General features: G+C 39.8%; 1 protein-coding gene across 5 annotated transcripts in view; it reads right to left on the bottom strand.

The window, feature by feature from the left end:
* Positions 1–1,167: 1,167 nt before the first annotated feature.
* Positions 1,168–18,054, bottom strand: part of TPD52 (tumor protein D52) — a 98,651-nt gene continuing 81,764 nt past the window's right edge. For 3 of the 5 annotated variants that reach the window (XM_087864788.1, XM_087864787.1, XM_045806074.2), the window contains exons 5-8: positions 17,618–17,644; positions 9,028–9,069; positions 7,487–7,535; positions 1,168–3,931 (exon numbers count right to left, since the gene is read on the bottom strand). In XM_087864788.1, coding sequence (XP_087720914.1) covers positions 3,812–3,931; positions 7,487–7,535; positions 9,028–9,069; positions 17,618–17,644 — 238 coding nt within the window. In that variant the 3' untranslated portion in view covers positions 1,168–3,811. The remainder of the gene's footprint in view (positions 3,932–7,486; positions 7,536–9,027; positions 9,070–17,617; positions 17,645–18,054) is intronic. The other 2 variants (XM_087864786.1, XM_045806071.2) reach the window with 2 other exon arrangements.

The following is an 18,054-nucleotide window of genomic DNA, read 5'->3' as shown; positions in this document are numbered from 1 at the left end:
AATCCTGGCTCCACCTCTGATGGTTGTAATCTCATTTATAAAATGGTTCCACTGCCACAACCTTGAACAAAGACTTAAGAGAAATGAGTGAAAATGCCCAACACTTACTGAAAGCTTAATAAATAGTGGCTATTAATGTCTGTGTGGAGGTGACCAGGAAGTAATTAGAAATTCGTGTCTCTTAAAGCATACATAAAAACCTAGAAAAAGGGATAGGACTAGTGATACACTGGGAAGATAATAATGACTCTAAAGATATTCATTTCTATGGCTGAAATGACTAAGATCATTAAGGAGATCACATGTGGAAGATCAATAGGGACAGGCAATAACATTTAAGGAGCTGGAAGAAGAGAATATCAGAAAATAGTCCAACTGGAAATAAGAATAGAGAACTGATCCTAGAAACCAAGGAGAAGACCAAAGCATGTTGAAATGGAGAGTCTTAAAGTGAAAGATCATATTCACTTAAAATATTCCAACAAAATTGTGTTGGATTTTTACTATATGCTAGGAAAACCACCAAATTAAAAGAATCACACTACCAATCAACCTCATTCTGTAATCAAAATTATATATGAGAGTCAGCAAGGAATTTAGTCACCAAGTAGCATTTATGTTAAGTACGAAATCCTGGACGGTGATAGGTACTTGCAGGCCCTGCCCTCTGAAGGCCTGTAAACTAAGAGTGAGTTCTTTCTGCTCATTCTGATTTTGGTTCATTTTGATTTCAGAGTCTGAACAATCTAGAAATCATTTGTATAAGGTTTGAAGGTTTACTTAAAAAGTGATAATGCTTTATATTAACTAACCCAACATGGTCTCTATAATTAATCCAATTACAATGGGACAGTCCTGAATTAATCGCCAAATGTTTCTTTGCTATGGGCAAAAAAATCTGATTTTTCATTTGGGTTTTAAGAGCTATAAAGTAACACACGTGATGCTGACATAGGACCTTATGCAGCATCTCCTCTACATACATAAAGCAAATAGCCACTTACAGTCAGCATGTAGCTTGTTCAGTTCTGATACACTAATTCCATATAGCTACTTATGGGTTGTTGTTTTTTTCCCATATCTAGGATATGAAGTGTCTGGAGACAAGTTGTAATAATGAACTCACCTCCTTCCCTGACATGTAATACATACAAAAGAACCCATACCCAAATTACAGAATTTTTATTGTTTTCAAATACTATACAAAAAAAAATACAGTGTGCATTTCATGATAAACAGATCCAGAAACAGTGATTCCAAATTAAAGGTGTTTTTTTTCTTCTCTATTTGAGTAACTAAAAGAATAATCCAGTGAATTCTCTTTTCCATTATTTCGACCTCACAAGCATGAGAATTCTTGCTTTATTTTCCATAAACTCCATCAATTGAAGAGATTCCTTTGTAAAAAGGGTTCATTTCAGGGATTATTTTCTTCTGTCACACTTCTTGAACTCTTAAACATCTGAGATTTCACTCTCAAGTTACTGTTTTCTTACAGTGTCAAACACAAAATTCAACAGAGTGACCAGGACCTCTCTGGTGTTTTTAGTAATTACTGTGTTCCAAATTTCTTAAATATCTGTGAGTTCGTAATATTGAATCTTCCACAAAGACTACTTTGAATAATATTTCTAAGTCCATATGTTTGTTTTTCTAAATTCAACCTCTCACTACTTTTTACTACTACTTTTAAGATGCAGAGTACTTTGCAAAAGATTAAATCATTTAAAATTAAGGATAGGTGTGTCTAGAAAAGCGATTCTCCCAATTTATTTCACAACCATCACCAACACCCACACACTCCCATCCGCATTTTCCACTCCTTATGCTATCATTTCTCATTATAAAGTAGAAATCTGAATATATTTCACTCAGCTAAAGTTGAAAGATAGTAACAAGGCAGGACACCCAAGAAACAATGTGATGAAAAGATGATGTTGTGATTTAAAAAAAAAAAAATGAAAGACTAGTTGGAAAAAATAATTTAACAGTTATGATGAGTAACCACAGTATTTTATAAAAAGACAATTTTTTACAGATCCACTCCTCCAGGACAGCGCTTCAACAACTGGGCAACTGCCTTAAAGTCTCTTCAAGGAAATAATTTATACGTTAGTCTGACACCATTAAGCAGTGATTTAAAGCAGACAGTTAAAAAAAAAAGTTTTTTTTTTTTTGCATAGACACTAGCTGATTATTTAATACAGGTTGTTTCCAGACGACTGGTCTCACAATAAATATTGAGACCTACACTACTGATATACAGAATTTATTAGGCTTTTCACATTTAATAGAGCGTATTTTCAGTTGCGTCTAAAGTGCTATAACAAAAGCTCTAGCAATCAAGAATGGCAGCATGTTACTCATAACAATCAACACTTGTGGCTTTTCAAATTTGGTTTCCAGAAGATAATTTAACCTGAAGTAAATCTAGTCATGCTTTTTAAAAAAAAAAAAAAAATGCCTCAGGTCACTCCAAGCTTGGCAATTAACATTTGGCATAAACAATACCAAAACAATCACAATTTGATAAATAACAAATACAACATTATAGGCCATAACCATACACAGAATGAAAAGGGAATAGTGATGAATACGTAGATATTAGAATAGAGTACCTTGGCCTCCATGCAGATACTTCTAGAGGCTTTGGTTCATTCAGCCCTGCCATTTTTTCAAAGTAGGGGGGCAACGTCTACAGTATCATTTTATAATTTCTAACACACTGAAAACAAATTAAGTAGAAAACAATGAGTTTTGATTTTCATTAATGCATTAAATCCTCAGGCATTACCACCAACCCCTTAGTATAAAATCTGTTCAAGTTATATTAGTCATACAACTTTGTGTGCTTATTTTTAAATGGTGCTAAATGAATTAAATGAAGACAGCAACGTTTCCCCTAATGTGATTGATTTTAGCATTTGTACAGCTACTGAGATCTAAAAAACGTGCAGGCTTTTGAATGGAACATGAGGTGAGAGTGTTCATACGTCAACCTCCTGGTAATGACAATATGCCTGATTCAAAATGTTATTTTCCAACTTACTCTGAAACTAGAAATTTAGTCTCGTGCAAAGTAAGTTGAGGGAAGTGGCATAATAACAAATACGCTGACATGGTTACTGTCACAAATGGTGACAAGGATGTGAGGGTTCCACTCTCTAGTCACCAAGGACTTTGAACCGCTGCACCTGTTGTCACTTACCAAAGTGTAACAAACTGCACACAGAGCGGATTGATTTAGTCCGCTGTCTTCTGACACACAAGATACAAGATACCTTCTACCAGAACAATGTTTACTCAAAAATATTTTTGTAGCTCGTCGTTCTTCCCTCAGAGATAAAGAAAATTATGCCAAAACTTTTAATAACCAGGATTCAGGAAATGTTAAAGAAAATTTTAGTTAGCAATCAAATACACAGAGGTTCAAGAAGGAAACAAGAAAATCGTATTGAAGACAAAGATCAAAGTGGCATCCTGATCCAGAGTGATTTTGTCAAGTAGGAAAGCAATTACGATAACCTGAAGCTTCTTAGAGCATGCTAATGAGGATCCCCAGGGATTACGTGTGTTTTTATGACGGTGTCTCCTAAATCAGGGGCCTTAAATGCACAGGAAAGGGTGTTTCCCAGGAACAGAGGTGAAGATATTTTTATTTTGTCCAACCCACAAACTATTTGGTCAAATGAATATGTAAAGCTAAGGAAAAGCACATCTGGTGGAAATTCACGGCAACAACTGTCAACACAATGTGCCCGGATCTTGCTTGCAGCATCTGGCAGTGGGTAGCGGGACACCGGCGAGAAGCTCACGGGCTCGCCTGCGTCTGTTCTGGAAGAGGCTCCGCGGCGCTGGCGCTGGCATTTGCAGTTGAATTCAAGACATCTCCAAAATCCCCGCCGGCTGGCTTGGTTCCCCCTACTTTAGACTTTAAAAAAAGTTCAAAAAGGACAAGACAGCATGAAACAGAAACTCAGCTGATTCTGCAAAAAAGTAACTCAATTGTACTTTGAAGAACACACCAATCAGGAACGTAGTAGCCCCGTGACGGTCAGGTATACACAGAATTCAGTACTGTCGCTGTGTTCTGTGCAATGTAATAGAAAACCGTGCCGCCTCCTCTGCTGAAATCTTCCGATTGGTAGATTCTACCCCTCCTCTTTTTTCCCCACCTGTTCATAATTCTTCCCGGGAAAATCTGTCTGGAAAGCTTCGTAAGACCTATTATTCTAAAATATCTATTGGAAGTCTCTCTGTATTTGGGTAACACTTTGCGTTCCATCAGATTATTCATTCGGCTACACTCATTCAAGAAATATTGAATATGACAAAGCAAAGAAACAGATCCATTTTCCCAGTTACAGTGTAAACTTTCTAACCAGCTGCTACTTCAAGTGTGGTGCAAGGACCCACAGCCTGACTCAGCATCACCTGGGAGCTTGTTAGACATGCAGGCTCAGACCAGCCTCCCCACCTCCATCTACAGAGATCTCCAGGGGCTTCCTAGACAAGTTATAGTTTGTGAAGCACTACTCCAATTTATCTGGCCTGAAATTTTGTCAATAAACATCTGTCTGCATGAATAGGTCCGCCTTACATTTGTGTAATACTTCATGATTTTCAAAACACTTATTATGTCACTTCATCCTTAACAACACTGATATATCTACGCTCTCTCTGTTACATCTCCTTACTGACCAACAGGACAGCCGACTAACATTAGGAAACCAGTCAGTAACTCACAGTGCAACTCACAGGAGGTTTAACTTGACCCCGCTCTTAGCTCAATCTTAACTGACTAGCCACAGACACACGATATCAGTTGGAATCCAGTTGAAATTTTCTCTCTTTGGTTTCCCATCCTGATCTTTGAACTGTTTGGAAAATCTGCACAACTCATGTCTACTGTATATTTATTAAATTTATTAAAACACATTTCTTAATTGGAGGAAAATATTAAGACCCTTGCAATTCAACATGTCTCACGCTGAACTCCTCCCACAACTGGTCCCGTCTCTGTTCTTCTTTAAGACTTTAAATGGCTGTAGCACCTACCTCGTTGGCCCAGTCAGATCCCTGGGAGTCATCCTTGATCCCTTCCCTATCTTGTGCCACATCCGATCAATCACTGACTTCTGGGCTGTCATTTCTAAATTCTAAATATCGCTCAACTCTGTCCCATCAGCACTACCTTAATTCACTCCATCACCATCTTTGGCCTGGATTACAACTCCTTCCTCCTAACTAGTCTCCCTGACTCCAATCTTCCTCCCCTCAGATCTGCAGGGCACGAGTGATCTTTCTAAAAGGCACAGGATACACTACCCATACTGTTTAAAATCCTTTAAAGGCTTCCCATTGCCCTATGTCCCAATTCTTTATTGGGGCCTACCCTTCACCTTAGCTTCATCTCCTGCGCACAGTGAAGTTCCTGGTATTCCTCAAAAGGGATCCAAAGCTTCAAAAATTCCCCTCAACCTAAAGGCCTCCATGTATATTATTGTGTCCTGGGAGAAGCCCTCTCCTACCTTCCCTCCTAGCCTAGGTCACACATTCCTGCTACTGGTCCCACTGCACCCCCGAGTTTCCCTGTCATGGCACCTTACCTCACTTTATTTTCATTGGCTATTAAATTGTCTACACATCTTGCAGAAACGGTCTGTGTCTCTTGCTCACCATGGTATCTCCAGGGCCTACCCCCGGCACAAGGTAAATGCTCGGTAATCAGATCCATGAATCAATCCAAAATCTAAATCTAAGTACACGTAGATCCGATATTTAACTGAATATAAATGTACTTAAGCAAAATCATATCCCGAGCATACAACTATATTGTACAGCCTTTTGGGGGATGTTTCATAAACTTTACTTTTAAAAATTACAAGTTTTTATCTGAATGGTGCCTAGTCATGTTTCAAAAGCCAAGTTTCACCACAATTTATATAATCTAAATATACTCAGAGGGAGGGTATATAGTAAATGACCCGGACATTTCTCCTCACCTTCGGTGTCAAAAGAATACGGTTGTCTGGTTTTCCAACCCGTCATTTCAAAAACTAATGCTTAAGGCAGATCTCAAGGAGAGGCTTACAGTAGACCCCAAATAGTGAGAACTGAATTATAGCAAGCCTTGACTTCTACAACGTACAGTTTGTTTTCAAATACATGACAAGGCATTAAAAAGAATAAAGCAGGTCTCATACTGACCTAGAAGAACAACTAGGATATATATTTGCTCATCAAATATGTATTAAGGAGCTTCAATGTGCCAAGGACTATTCTAGGCCCTTGAGAAGCATCAGTGAGTAAAAAGAACAGGTCCCCATGTCTGTGGGATCATAGAGCATATATGCTAATGGGGGCTGAATGACCAAGTTATAGGACTGTGTGTACAGTGTGATTCCTTTCTAAAAATGTTTACACATTTATGTAGAAAGACAAAAGGTGTGATTCGTGTCTGTGCAAGAAAAAAAGATCCAGGTCACGGGACAGTGTTTGGTTTTCTTTTTATAAGCATCCCCTGCTTCTGCAATTTAAGAAAGATGCAGTTAGAAATAAGTGACTCTGTTACAATTTTGAAAGACTAAATCTGAATATTTGTTTTTAAGCAGATTTCTATAAAGCATTTAAGATAATGCTTTTAATCCTTAAAAATATGTACAGTACTTATCAGATTTAGTTTAAGAAGAAATTAAATAGTGGCTTTGCACAAACTCTGTAGAGAAGGCTGGGCAGTGGCTGGGAACTAGACAACCTTTCTGGTCACCTGTGATCCTAAGAGTTAGTCATTTTATAGTTTTGAAAATAATCTTAAAAATACCATTTACAAATTAATAAAGCTAGTCGTGGAAAATGTCCACCTTCACTGAAATCATAGCCATCAAAAAATAAAACCATGAATCAACGATAATGATCACCATGATATCATCATCATCATAAAAATGCCCAATAACTGAGGACTGAACAAACAAGATCTGTCATAGGGTACATGCAAGCAACCATTAAATATAATATTGAGGAAGAATATTTAATGACACAGGAAAATGTTTATGTTCTATTTGGTTAATTCTTTCTCAAAGCACAAAGGCGTAGTCCTACTACATACATATCACTGACTCTACGAGGTAGGACCAATTTTTTTTGTGTTACTTTTTTGTGCTTTTGTAATGTTCTTGTTAATTTTCTACAATAAAATTTGTATTAAATTTTGTCCAATTATAAAAGTATTTGAGTTGCACAAAGTTCTCAAGTACTACTGCTTTTTAAATTATACACTTCCTTTCAGCATTTAGCAACTACCATGCTACAACATACACTGAAAAATATTGATTAAAAGAGTACATATCACCCATAATAAAGTAGAGAATAAAGTTACTAAAGCTCTTTAAATACTTTTAGAAGGAAAGAGTAATGAGATAATTTACCCGCGGCAAAGAAAATTAAGGTACCAAGCAGCAAGACATCACTATTCATCTCTACTTGCCTTTAAGTTTTCAACCTTTTCTTCAAATGACTTGAAAGTTGGGGAGTTTCTATGGAGAGAAAGAAGAACAAAGAGTTGTTAGAAACATTGAAAAAAAATTCACCAATTTTGCAAACATCATTAGTTGACTGTATTCCTCTTCGCCATTATTCTCAATCAACGAAGAGACGGATGTATTTAACTGTACATATGTGTGCAGGCATACACACAAATCTGAATTATTAGGTAAGACATGACTAGGTAAGATGATCAATTTCTGGTCTAAGATTTCTACAACAATGCTTTCAGTTCCACAAACAGCCCATGTCAGACATATGGGATAACAGAGTCAAGTACGTGTGAGGAGAGGGAACATAGGCAGGTAACATCAATTCTGTCACTTCAACCATCTAGTCGTGCCACTTTAATCCTGGTGAAGGTACTATACTCTAAGACTCGAGTTCAAATTCCCATGTTGCCTGGCAAGAGTCCCACATGAACCCACATCACCAAGCAGGGGTTCCGTAACAGGGATCCTGGTTCCCAGGGAGCAGCATCAGAGACGAGGAAAGAGAGACCGAAAGAAAGGGAGGCACGCAGAAATGTGGTTTTGCCCGCATCACAAAGCTGCCCCAGCTGACAGAGCTCTCTGAGCCCAGGCAAGGCCTCACCCACGCCTTCACATTCACCCAAATTAATTAAGGAGGATCACAGCACCTACATTGTTCACATCTGGGTTTCCGAAACTTCTAAACTATCCATCTGACCTCGAATACCCTTCCTATTTCCTAGATGGAAAAGGTGAAGAAGGGAACAAGGGGTTTCCTCCTTCGCACCGTGGTGATGGGCAGCCAGTCCCAAGGGGCGGTCCCCAGATGCGTCAGGAGCTCCTGGGAAGCTGCTGGCAGTGCAGGTTCTCAGGTCCCCCCCCCACCCCCCGATGCCGACAGAAACCAGAGCTGGGGCCCAGCAAGCAGGGGGTTTTAACGAGCTCTCCAGGTGGTTCTGATGTACACTAAAGGTTAAGCCAAGCATGTATTGTTAAAAATTCTCACCTCTCTAGAGAGGTTAAGTGCAGTAATAATAATACTACCACTTGCATGTGTTTCCCGATGAAAGGGGATAGCAGAATTAAATCGCAGTTGGCTCCAAATGTCACAGTGGGGCGAGGGAAGTGGAACTGGGAAGGATGGAAGAAAAGTGGGGCAGCTAAAGCTAAGGCAGACAGATGTGGTGGGACGCCTATTAGAGCTGGGAAAGGCAGCTTTATTAGATGAGTCGGGTTCACTTTTTCAATGAAACAGACTAAAGACATGAAACAATTGTAGAGGTTTACAAAAGAAAACAGAGATAATTCTTTTCTTTCAGCACAAATCTTTAATGGCTCTCTTGCACCTATCTTAACATCACAGGAAGAGAGCCCGGGACAACTGATACCGTGGGGCTGTGCAGCTGATTAGAGCTGAACCCTACGTCCCTACTTCAGAACTGTTCAAGTTAAACATCTAAAGGAAGAGTAAGAAAGCAGAAGATCAACTACATTTTGTAAAAAGATACTTTACCTCATAGCAGGCATGCTAATTGAATGTTGAATGGAGCGGATACTAAGAGGCAGCATTAAAAAGAGACAGACACCAAGTTAGTACAGTGATAAGACATTATAAAACCTTGCTTTCTAGGAGCTTATTCTCTTGACACCATGAAGACTTAATCTACTTTTTGAGGTGGAGGGGATCAAAGTTATTCCACGTAATTTATTTTTATTCATGAGCCAATTTTTAAAAATTTTTATAAATATTCTCCTTTTTTTTAGTTTATTTAAATAATCTCTACACCCAACGTGGGCTTGAACTCCTGACCCCCAGATCAAGAGTCACATGCTCCACCAACTGAGTCAGCCAGGCGCCCCTTCATGAGCCAATTTAACCCACATAGTTAATAGAACTAATAATTCAACCTTGCATTTTATAGCACCTCGAAACGTCTCCAGTGCTTTCCCCTGTATCTGTAGGGCGTCTAGCACCACGGCTCAGATGTTAAATGATTTACCCAAGGTCACAGCAGAATCAAGGCTGGAACCTAGGTCTTCAAGACTCCTAATTCAATGTTCACCGCCTCCCCTCAAAAAACGAAGCACACATACAGGTACACACACACGCACAAGTGAGGCCAGTGAAGGGCTCCAGCAGCTGCCTTTCTCCCACAAATTTGTGACCAGACCAAAATAAATCACCTATTTAACAACTTCAAGTTGAGATTTACAGATTACTCCTTAGTGGTAGTATCAATTTTCTAATAAGAGACACTTGTACTTTACCCAATTAACTAAATGTTCTTGATGGTCATTCAAACAGTATTTGGCCCTTTGTTTTACCAGGACCAACTTCCTTCTCTAAAGCAATGCAGTTCGCTGACCGTTCAGGTTCAAGGTTATCTACTCTCCGCCATCTCCCATAGAGACCACCTCACAAGATGAAAGCACTTTAATTTGGGGGCTCACAAAGTCCCTGTAAGCTGCTCATGTGGTTGCTGTCCTTGAAATATTCCGACCACTGACACAGCATTTTTGGTAGGGAATCTTTCCTTCGGTTAAAGCTGAACAGTCCAAGGTGTTCTCAATTATATTTGAATATTGCGTGTGTGATTTAGTTTTCTCAAAAAATCTGTTTTACAAATGACGATGTGTTTCTAGAGAAGCTCCCCCCATCTAGTTTTGCACTAATATGTAATAACATGGGAGTATGATCTTGATATAAATCAAAATATGCTGGCAGTTCACACAGTCAAGATAATTGGTAAAATATTTGGACATCTCCACACTTAATGTCGTACATGACGCGTGCAAAGATCCACATAGCTCACCATTCTCTCTAGACTATAAGAGTGGTAGATACCTTGGGCATAAGACTATTCTAGGAGGAATTTGCTAATTCTTTTCCTGCTTGATCTATTGCAGTAGGCTGGATCCATATTTGAAGGATAGAGATGAATAAATATCATCCTTCTTAGTTTACAATTCTAATTGTATTCATTACAGTAGTTTACAATAGTTTAGACCCTTCTAAAGAGTCTGTCTGCATAATCACATTTCCACAGCCACTTTTCATCATCATCAGTGATGACAACTGGATCAGTAGAGCTCCAACCACCAGAACTAACCTCCTGCTTGTCTACAAATTGTTTGGACTGAATGAAAAGAAAAAAAAAAGGACAATTAAGGCTCTAATCCTAGGATTTTGTAATTAGGACACTAAGCCACTGGTCAGTTAGCAGCTAAGTACATGAGCTAAAAAAGTTATGTGGGCTTAGATGTTGAGGAAGACCTTTTTTGGGACCACGAAGGGCAAAGCTCAAAGAAAGCAGAGGAAGCCAGTTCCCAAAGAAAGGACTGAATAGAAGCATAGAGGGAGGTAGAGGAAAGGAGGAGAGAGGACCATGTGGGGGTTTGCGGGGCAGAGTGGGAGAGGAGCAATGGTTCCCTTGGTTTCTGGAAGCGATCTTGATGTATACCAGCTTTCCAATCAGCAGGGCTAGTCTGGGTGGGTCCGGGGCTTGCTTCCTTTCCTCTCCTTGGATTTCAAAAGAACTCTCCTTCCGTGCAGCACATTCCCCTTCTCAGGTCAGCTAATTTACACAATATTTTGTTCCTCATAACCAAGACTCTTTGCTAGAACATTCATTTTGGCAGAAGTTACCAAATTCCGGCAAAAGAAGGAGAGTTATGGCTGAATGTGTGATAAACTGCTTGTTCATGCGACTCACAGACAGTATGGACAAAATGAGGAAACAGGTGGAGAAAGTACAAATTTCAGAAATTCACAGCTAATTCTAGCCACTGTCCCTAAGCACCCGCGTAAACGCTCATTTCCTTCCAATGGCCATTTGGGGAGCTCTGTGCCCCTTGAACCAGCATACAAGCCAGTAAAGAGGGAACAGGTCAAAGGCAAAGTGGAAGAAATAATCATAAAATGAATGATAAATGCATCAAGTTGACCATAGTAAATTCAACATCCGGGGCACTAATTACTTCAGTATTATCCTATGTAAGAAATCAGCCCTGGGGTCATAAAGGTTGAAAAACTGAATCGTAAACATCACCTGGAATTATCAGGGGATGGAGAATGCAAACAAGAAGGCAGTGGAGAGCTATCATGACTCTAATCAAGGGGTCTCCCCTGATTAGGTAAGAGATAGAGGGTAGTGGAACATCAATGCAAGATGTCAGGAAGGGGAAACTGACAAATAAGGTAAATAGGAGAAAACAGTAATATTGGAAATACAGATAATTTTTTTAATGTTTGATTTTTACAGTGTTACTACAGGAAAGGACTTCCTGTCTTCCAAGAAAACCAAGTCAGAAGTTGATAATTTGGGGCACCTAAGTTATGAAGTACCTCACAGGCCCCAATGATTTCTGCAATGTGACTTTAAAAAGAATGTTAAAAATGATCATTCTGAGAAATCTAAGAAACAATGTAGTATCTCTTGTAAAGGACTTTAGGGTCCTACTTGCTAGTGTTGAACTTCCATTAGCAGCAAAGACAAAGTGAAGAATATACACACTTAATGTTTATGTGGGAATATAGATGGAAAAGCAAGGAAGCGATAATGATAAGGTGTTTATTTTGTGATAAACTCACTAAGTTGAATTTGGTGGTGAGCACTTTTCTATAGGTTTTATATTTCACAGTAAGAAAAATACACCCACCGAACAGAGAATGAAATCAAATTAATTAATTACAGATGCATACAAAGTATAGGTCTCCCTGTGTTTTAGGTAGCCATTTTAGTAGGGAGAACAAGGAGTACCTAGCAATTTCAAGTCCATTCAGTTATCTGAACTTCTCTGTAATCCATATTTAGATGAAATTCCATTTGGTTGGTGGCTAGTTTATAATTCAACTGTAGGGCAGCTGTTCTTGCACTCCTAGCTTCCCTATGGAAAGTTACACAAAGCTTCAACTTGCCTCAACTTACCTAACATCTCCAATTTCACTGAAGTTTAAATATAATATGGAAAACTTCAGAACCAAAAAGCCATGTTGCTGCAGGACCAGAACTATCTCTAATAGATATATTGTGAGGATTAGTTAAAACGATACAGCAAATTTTGTTAACATTTTTCCAGCTTGGTTGGTAACCCTTAAATATGGTAATAAAAGTAGGAATGTAAATCTGGTTTCCTGAAAACACTGACCAAAAAAGAAACCAGACGGGAGCCAGGTTCTCACTAAATGCTTATCCATCTTATATTTACTCCTACTTTAGAAAAGTTATTCTTTTAAAAAGTTGATTTTTTTTTTAAAGATTTTATTTATTTCACAGAGAGAGAGAGAGCCAGTGAGAGAGGGAACATAAGCAGGGGGAGTTTGGAGAAGACTAGGCAGGCTCCCAGCAGAGCAGGGAGCCTGACGCGGGGCTCGATCCCAGGACCCCGGGATCATGACCTGAGCTGAAGGCAGACGCTTAGCTACTGAGCCACCCAGGCGCCCCCGAATTGATTTCTTTTTACATTTTCCTTGTTTCTTACACAGTTACTTGATCTCTTCACTCCTAATCACAATTAAGGTGGAGGCATAAAGGGAGGAAGGAGGAGGAAGGAAGGAGTAGGTAGGACACAGAGAAAGGAGGGGAAGTGAATGGTTAACATGCTTACTATGTGCCAGGTGCGCTGTGTATTATTACTCCATTTTGCCCTCACGGTAATTTCTTGACTGAACCTGATAAACCAAGGTAACTGTCGGGCAGTGGTTAGAGAAGCACATTCTTCAACTATCATGGCTTTGGGGAGGCGAAACAATGCAGAGAAGAGGAAGGCAGGCTCCAGAACTGGGGTGCTGCCTGGGTTCAAATCACGGCCTTCAGCCACTTAGCTGTGTGACCTTGGGGAAGTCACTTAATTTCTCTGTGGCTCAATTTCTTCAACTTCTTCATCCCCTAACAGTACCTACTTCGGAGGGACTAGACAGAGCCTTGCCTGGAACGTAATTACCCACCATTATACTACAATGGATGACTTTAATGGAAACACACGTTAACAGTTATTTCATATTAGATTATATTCTTTGAAATGTTCACATTGCACCCCCATTGTTATCTCAGTGCTACGAACCACACCGTCCAGACCAGGGACTGGCACATGGTTAGCATTCCAACAAATACTTTTGAATGAAAGAATGAATGAATGAACAACTGTGGGAACTAAAATTAGGAAATACGGGCATGAGAGGTAGAAAAGTTCAATAAAGCTTCCCAAATTCTAATCAAGAAGTACTCTCTGCAAGAGAAGACGTCATTTCTTTTCCCATTAAGTGGTGGAAATTTTCAGCAAAACAGAGTTGTCTGGAGTAATTTTAATGAGCCCAAAACAAAACATGTAAAGGTTTCTATGAAGAAACACACACATAAAAAGGAGAAACTTCTTTTGGAAATAAAGGCAAAGTTAATGAGCACTTCCTCCTAACTGTATCCAAGGTACGTGGCTAACGAGGCTGAGTTACTGCACTACGCGTTTACACCAAAACTGAGGATCAATACTGGCACCAAAGGGGGCGCCTGGGTGGCACAGCGGTTAAGCGTCTGCCTTCGGCTCAGGGCGTGATCCCGGCGTTCCGGGATCGAGCCCCACATCAGGCTCCTCTGCTGGGAGCCTGCTTCTTCCTCTCCCACTCCCCCTGCTTGTGTTCCCTCTCTCACTGGCTGTCTCTGTCTCTGTCGAATGAATAAATAAAATCTTTAAAAAAAAAAAAATACTGGCACCAAGGACAACGAGAAGGCTCTTTCAAAGTTTCTCTCAAAAAAGTAAAGGCATGAGTCAATGCTCAGCATGTATGTGTAGAAAAAAAGCCAACAGGAGAGGAGTGGATAGGAAGACACCACCGGGGGGGGGGGGGGTTGGGGGGGGGAGCTGGCTGTCCCTACAGGGCCTCCCAGGAGAGTTCTCATCACCCTGTCCCAGATCTGGCCCCCAGACACCTAATTCTCAGGGCATTCAAAACAGATCTCTCTGTCTCTCTTGTTTCCTCTGCTTCCTCCTCCTCCTCACACACCCACTTGAGGTGCAAGACAAGTATCTAAATCCCAAGTGCCAATTTATTAATTGACAACGTGGCATAAGAACCGCGGCCAAGTCTAATAATTCACATCAGCAAATCATCCACAATCCTGTCAAGAGTGAAGTCACTGCCTCAAGCTTGCTGGCTAAGCACCGACTCAAAACAAAGGGTAGTTGACAGGATTAACCAACTATTTCAAGCACTTGGCAAAAAAGGCCTCTTGCATCCGTCTCCATGGGAGCAAAGGCCTTGCTGGGACGGAAATCCTCAAAATCTACTGTCCGAGCTCCCTCTTCTTGGACAGTTTCTGGGGCCAGTATTTGCTCCCTTGACTCACTGATGTAAAAGATGTGGGCTTTCTTTATACAGAGTTCTCTATGATGTATTTTTTATGTATTTCTCTTATATATGTTTTCATATATTTTTGATATATGAACACACTAAATCACATTATGATCAAGGCTTCTTGGCCTAGAAATGATTTCAGTGACTTCAGCCAACTTTTAATCGGTGAGAATTATAAAACTTAGCTTCCAGAAGATAATCTCATGTCTCTAATTTCCAAGTTTAAATCAAAAGCCTTACTCTTACCTCCACTTATCGATACATGATATATTATTAATGGAGGATAGTCAGAAGAAAGGCAGGCAGGGGCAAGGGGCCCGTCCTAAGAGGATTATTCTACTCCACCCTGGAAAGAGCCCTCCACCCTTCCCACGTGAACAACTACCCAATCAGTAGACGAGCACAGGGACAAAAACCTGATTGGGTGACAGGTGCAGGGAAGGTTAATCAGATTAAAACAGCCAACAATCTCATAAAAACCCCTGGACTTCGAAACTCTAACCCTCTTGGGTCCCTTCCTTCTTCTTTGGGAGCTTTGTACTGTCCCTCAGTAAACTTTACTATCACTCAATAAACTTGGCTTTGCTGCCCACCACTCTTCGTCCGGCCTACCTCTTCATTCTTCGAAGCAGCATGACCAAGAGCCATGGGCACTGAAGGAAAAGAAATCCTGAAACACTATTAAAAACAGGACTAAACATAGTAGAGTATAATCTATATATATATATATATATATTTTTTTTTTTAAGACTTATTTACTTATTTTAGGGGGGAAGGCAGAGGGAGAGAATCAACTAGCAGACTCCCCACTGAGCATGGAGCCAAATCCAGGCTCCATCCCAGGACCCTGAGATCATGACCTGAGCTGAAACTAAGAGTGAGACGCTTACCAAGTGAGCCACCCAGGTGCCCCTCAATTATATTTTTTAAATGAAATGAAAAGAGTGACTGCCTAAGGAGCTAGAAAAGAGTGGCAGCACTCCATCTGTTCCTGGTCAATTAATACGACAGCACATACTGACCCATCTTTGCCATGTACCTTTGCTTCATCTTCTTCAAGATATACAGCAAGAACGGGGACATGTACTGATGAATCATTCCTCAAAAGCACTTACATAAATATGCTTAGATTTTTGTTTCTATCACATCTAACATTGTTTTACATAATCCAGTGTTAACAGGGCTCTCCCGCCTTCACTGATTTCTAGTCCCCACTTCCATCCCCCAACTCCATCCGCTCAAAGATTTTAAGGTCCTTCTGTACAAGAACCGTATCTGACTTATGGTTGTATTCTTTGGACCTGTCCACAAAATGCAGTCTAACGTTAGCAGAATGGATCATGTGACTGAATACCTATTCACTCAACTCAACCTTGGATAAAATGGTCCTAACAGTTGCCTAGAGCACTTGGGACATTTTTAACTGAATACCAGAGATACAGAATACCCTCCTATTGTTGATTTGATTTTTTTTTTAAAAGCATCGTTTTAACTTTAAATAATTCAGCATTTAGAGTTGATTTATCCCTATGATTTCCTCTGACTTCCAGGGCCAAGTGTCACTGTGACAGAAAGACCTGAGCTGTAAGTACATGTTTCCTTACTCAAGAAGACAAATAGACTATAGCGAGCGGCTGCTTGAGAAGACAGTTGGCATTCACGGGAACAGAGATGGAGACTACCATGTTGCCTTTCCTGCTTACACTCTAAAGTCCTTCCTCCAACTTCCTTTTCTCTATTAATCGGATAAAACAGTCTGTATGGGTTGGGGCGCCTGGGTGGCACAGCGGTTAAGCGTCTGCCTTCGGCTCAGGGCGTGATCCCGGCGTTATGGGATCGAGCCCCACATCAGGCTCCTCCACTATGAGCCTGCTTCTTCCTCTCCCACTCCCCCTGCTTGTGTTCCCTCTCTCGTTGGCTGTCTCTATCTCTGTCTAATAAATAAATAAAATCTTTAAAAAAAAAAAAACAGTCTGTATGGGAGACAGAGAAGAGGTTTAACATCACAAAGATTCCTTCTATAAGGCATGGTTCGGGCTGACATCTTTTTAATGTGCTTTTTAGCCTAGCAGACTATTTTTCCTTTGGCAACCATGAAATTTCCTTATATGTACACTTAAAGACTATAACTAGTGTAAAGAAATTTAAAAATAGTGAAAACTATAAGCTAGTAAAACAAGTATTGAAATTAAAAAATAGTAAAAACTAGAAGCTAGTAAAACAAGTACTGAGAAGTGGTATATTTTACCTTATGTATATTTTACCACAATAAAAAAAATATTCAGAGTAACCTGTGTAAGTCGGGAGACTAACATCACGAGGCAGCACATATGCACTCTATTACAGATACATAATGGGACCCACGTGAAGGAGAATTCCAACATCCTTACAAAAGCACCAAAGAAATTAAAGCATCAAAAACAAACAAAGTCAGACATTAAAAGGGAGGAATTCTGTATGCCATGGTTAAGCTGCTTCTTTTTACCAAAAAAAAAAAGAGTTAAGGAATGTCAAAATCATTTCCATATCCCTGAACCACAGTGTCAAATTATTCTTTTAATTTATCCATTACCCATGGGATACAAGAAAGCCTCCCTTAAAAATAGGTATGCACCAGAGAAAAAGATATTCCAAACGCAAGAAAAAGTACGTAGTGGACAAACACAACCATCCAACGGGTCGTAAGAGTCTAAGTAAGCACACTTGTCTTAGACACGGGCCAAGCTGCAGGGAGGGTTCAAGCTCTCCTTACCTAAAGGAATGTGAAAAGGCTTGCAATCTGCAAGAAGCCACAGTAAGCATTAAAAAAGAAAGGAAGTTCTGGTAAATCTAAAACAATGAAATCACCTGCTTTTTTAAAGTTGTGTAAGGTTTTAACTGGACGCTAACGTGCTATACAATGAAGTCGGCATAAAAGCAAGGAGAGCACCTACGAGATGTATATAAATTGCCAGAAGAATCCCAGTGAGTTATGTTTAGTACACAGTTCTTACAATGATGATAGTCCAGACTGAGTAAACAAGTCATTTGGTTTTTTGGTACAGAGTATATAATATAATTGACTGCTAAACGTGTTCAACCGACAGAATTCTGGTTGTAAAAGCTACATTCCCCACAAATGAAAAACACAAAGTCATGCGATCTGCGGGTTTTGTTGGTAAAACAAAAGAACTTTCATGCTAACAGAAG

This window comes from Ursus americanus, chromosome 9 (genome assembly GCF_024610735.1).
Source record: "Ursus americanus isolate L20-20 chromosome 9, mUrsAme1.1.p, whole genome shotgun sequence".
NCBI lineage: Eukaryota > Metazoa > Chordata > Mammalia > Carnivora > Ursidae > Ursus > Ursus americanus.
This window is presented reverse-complemented; position numbering and strand designations above follow the sequence as displayed.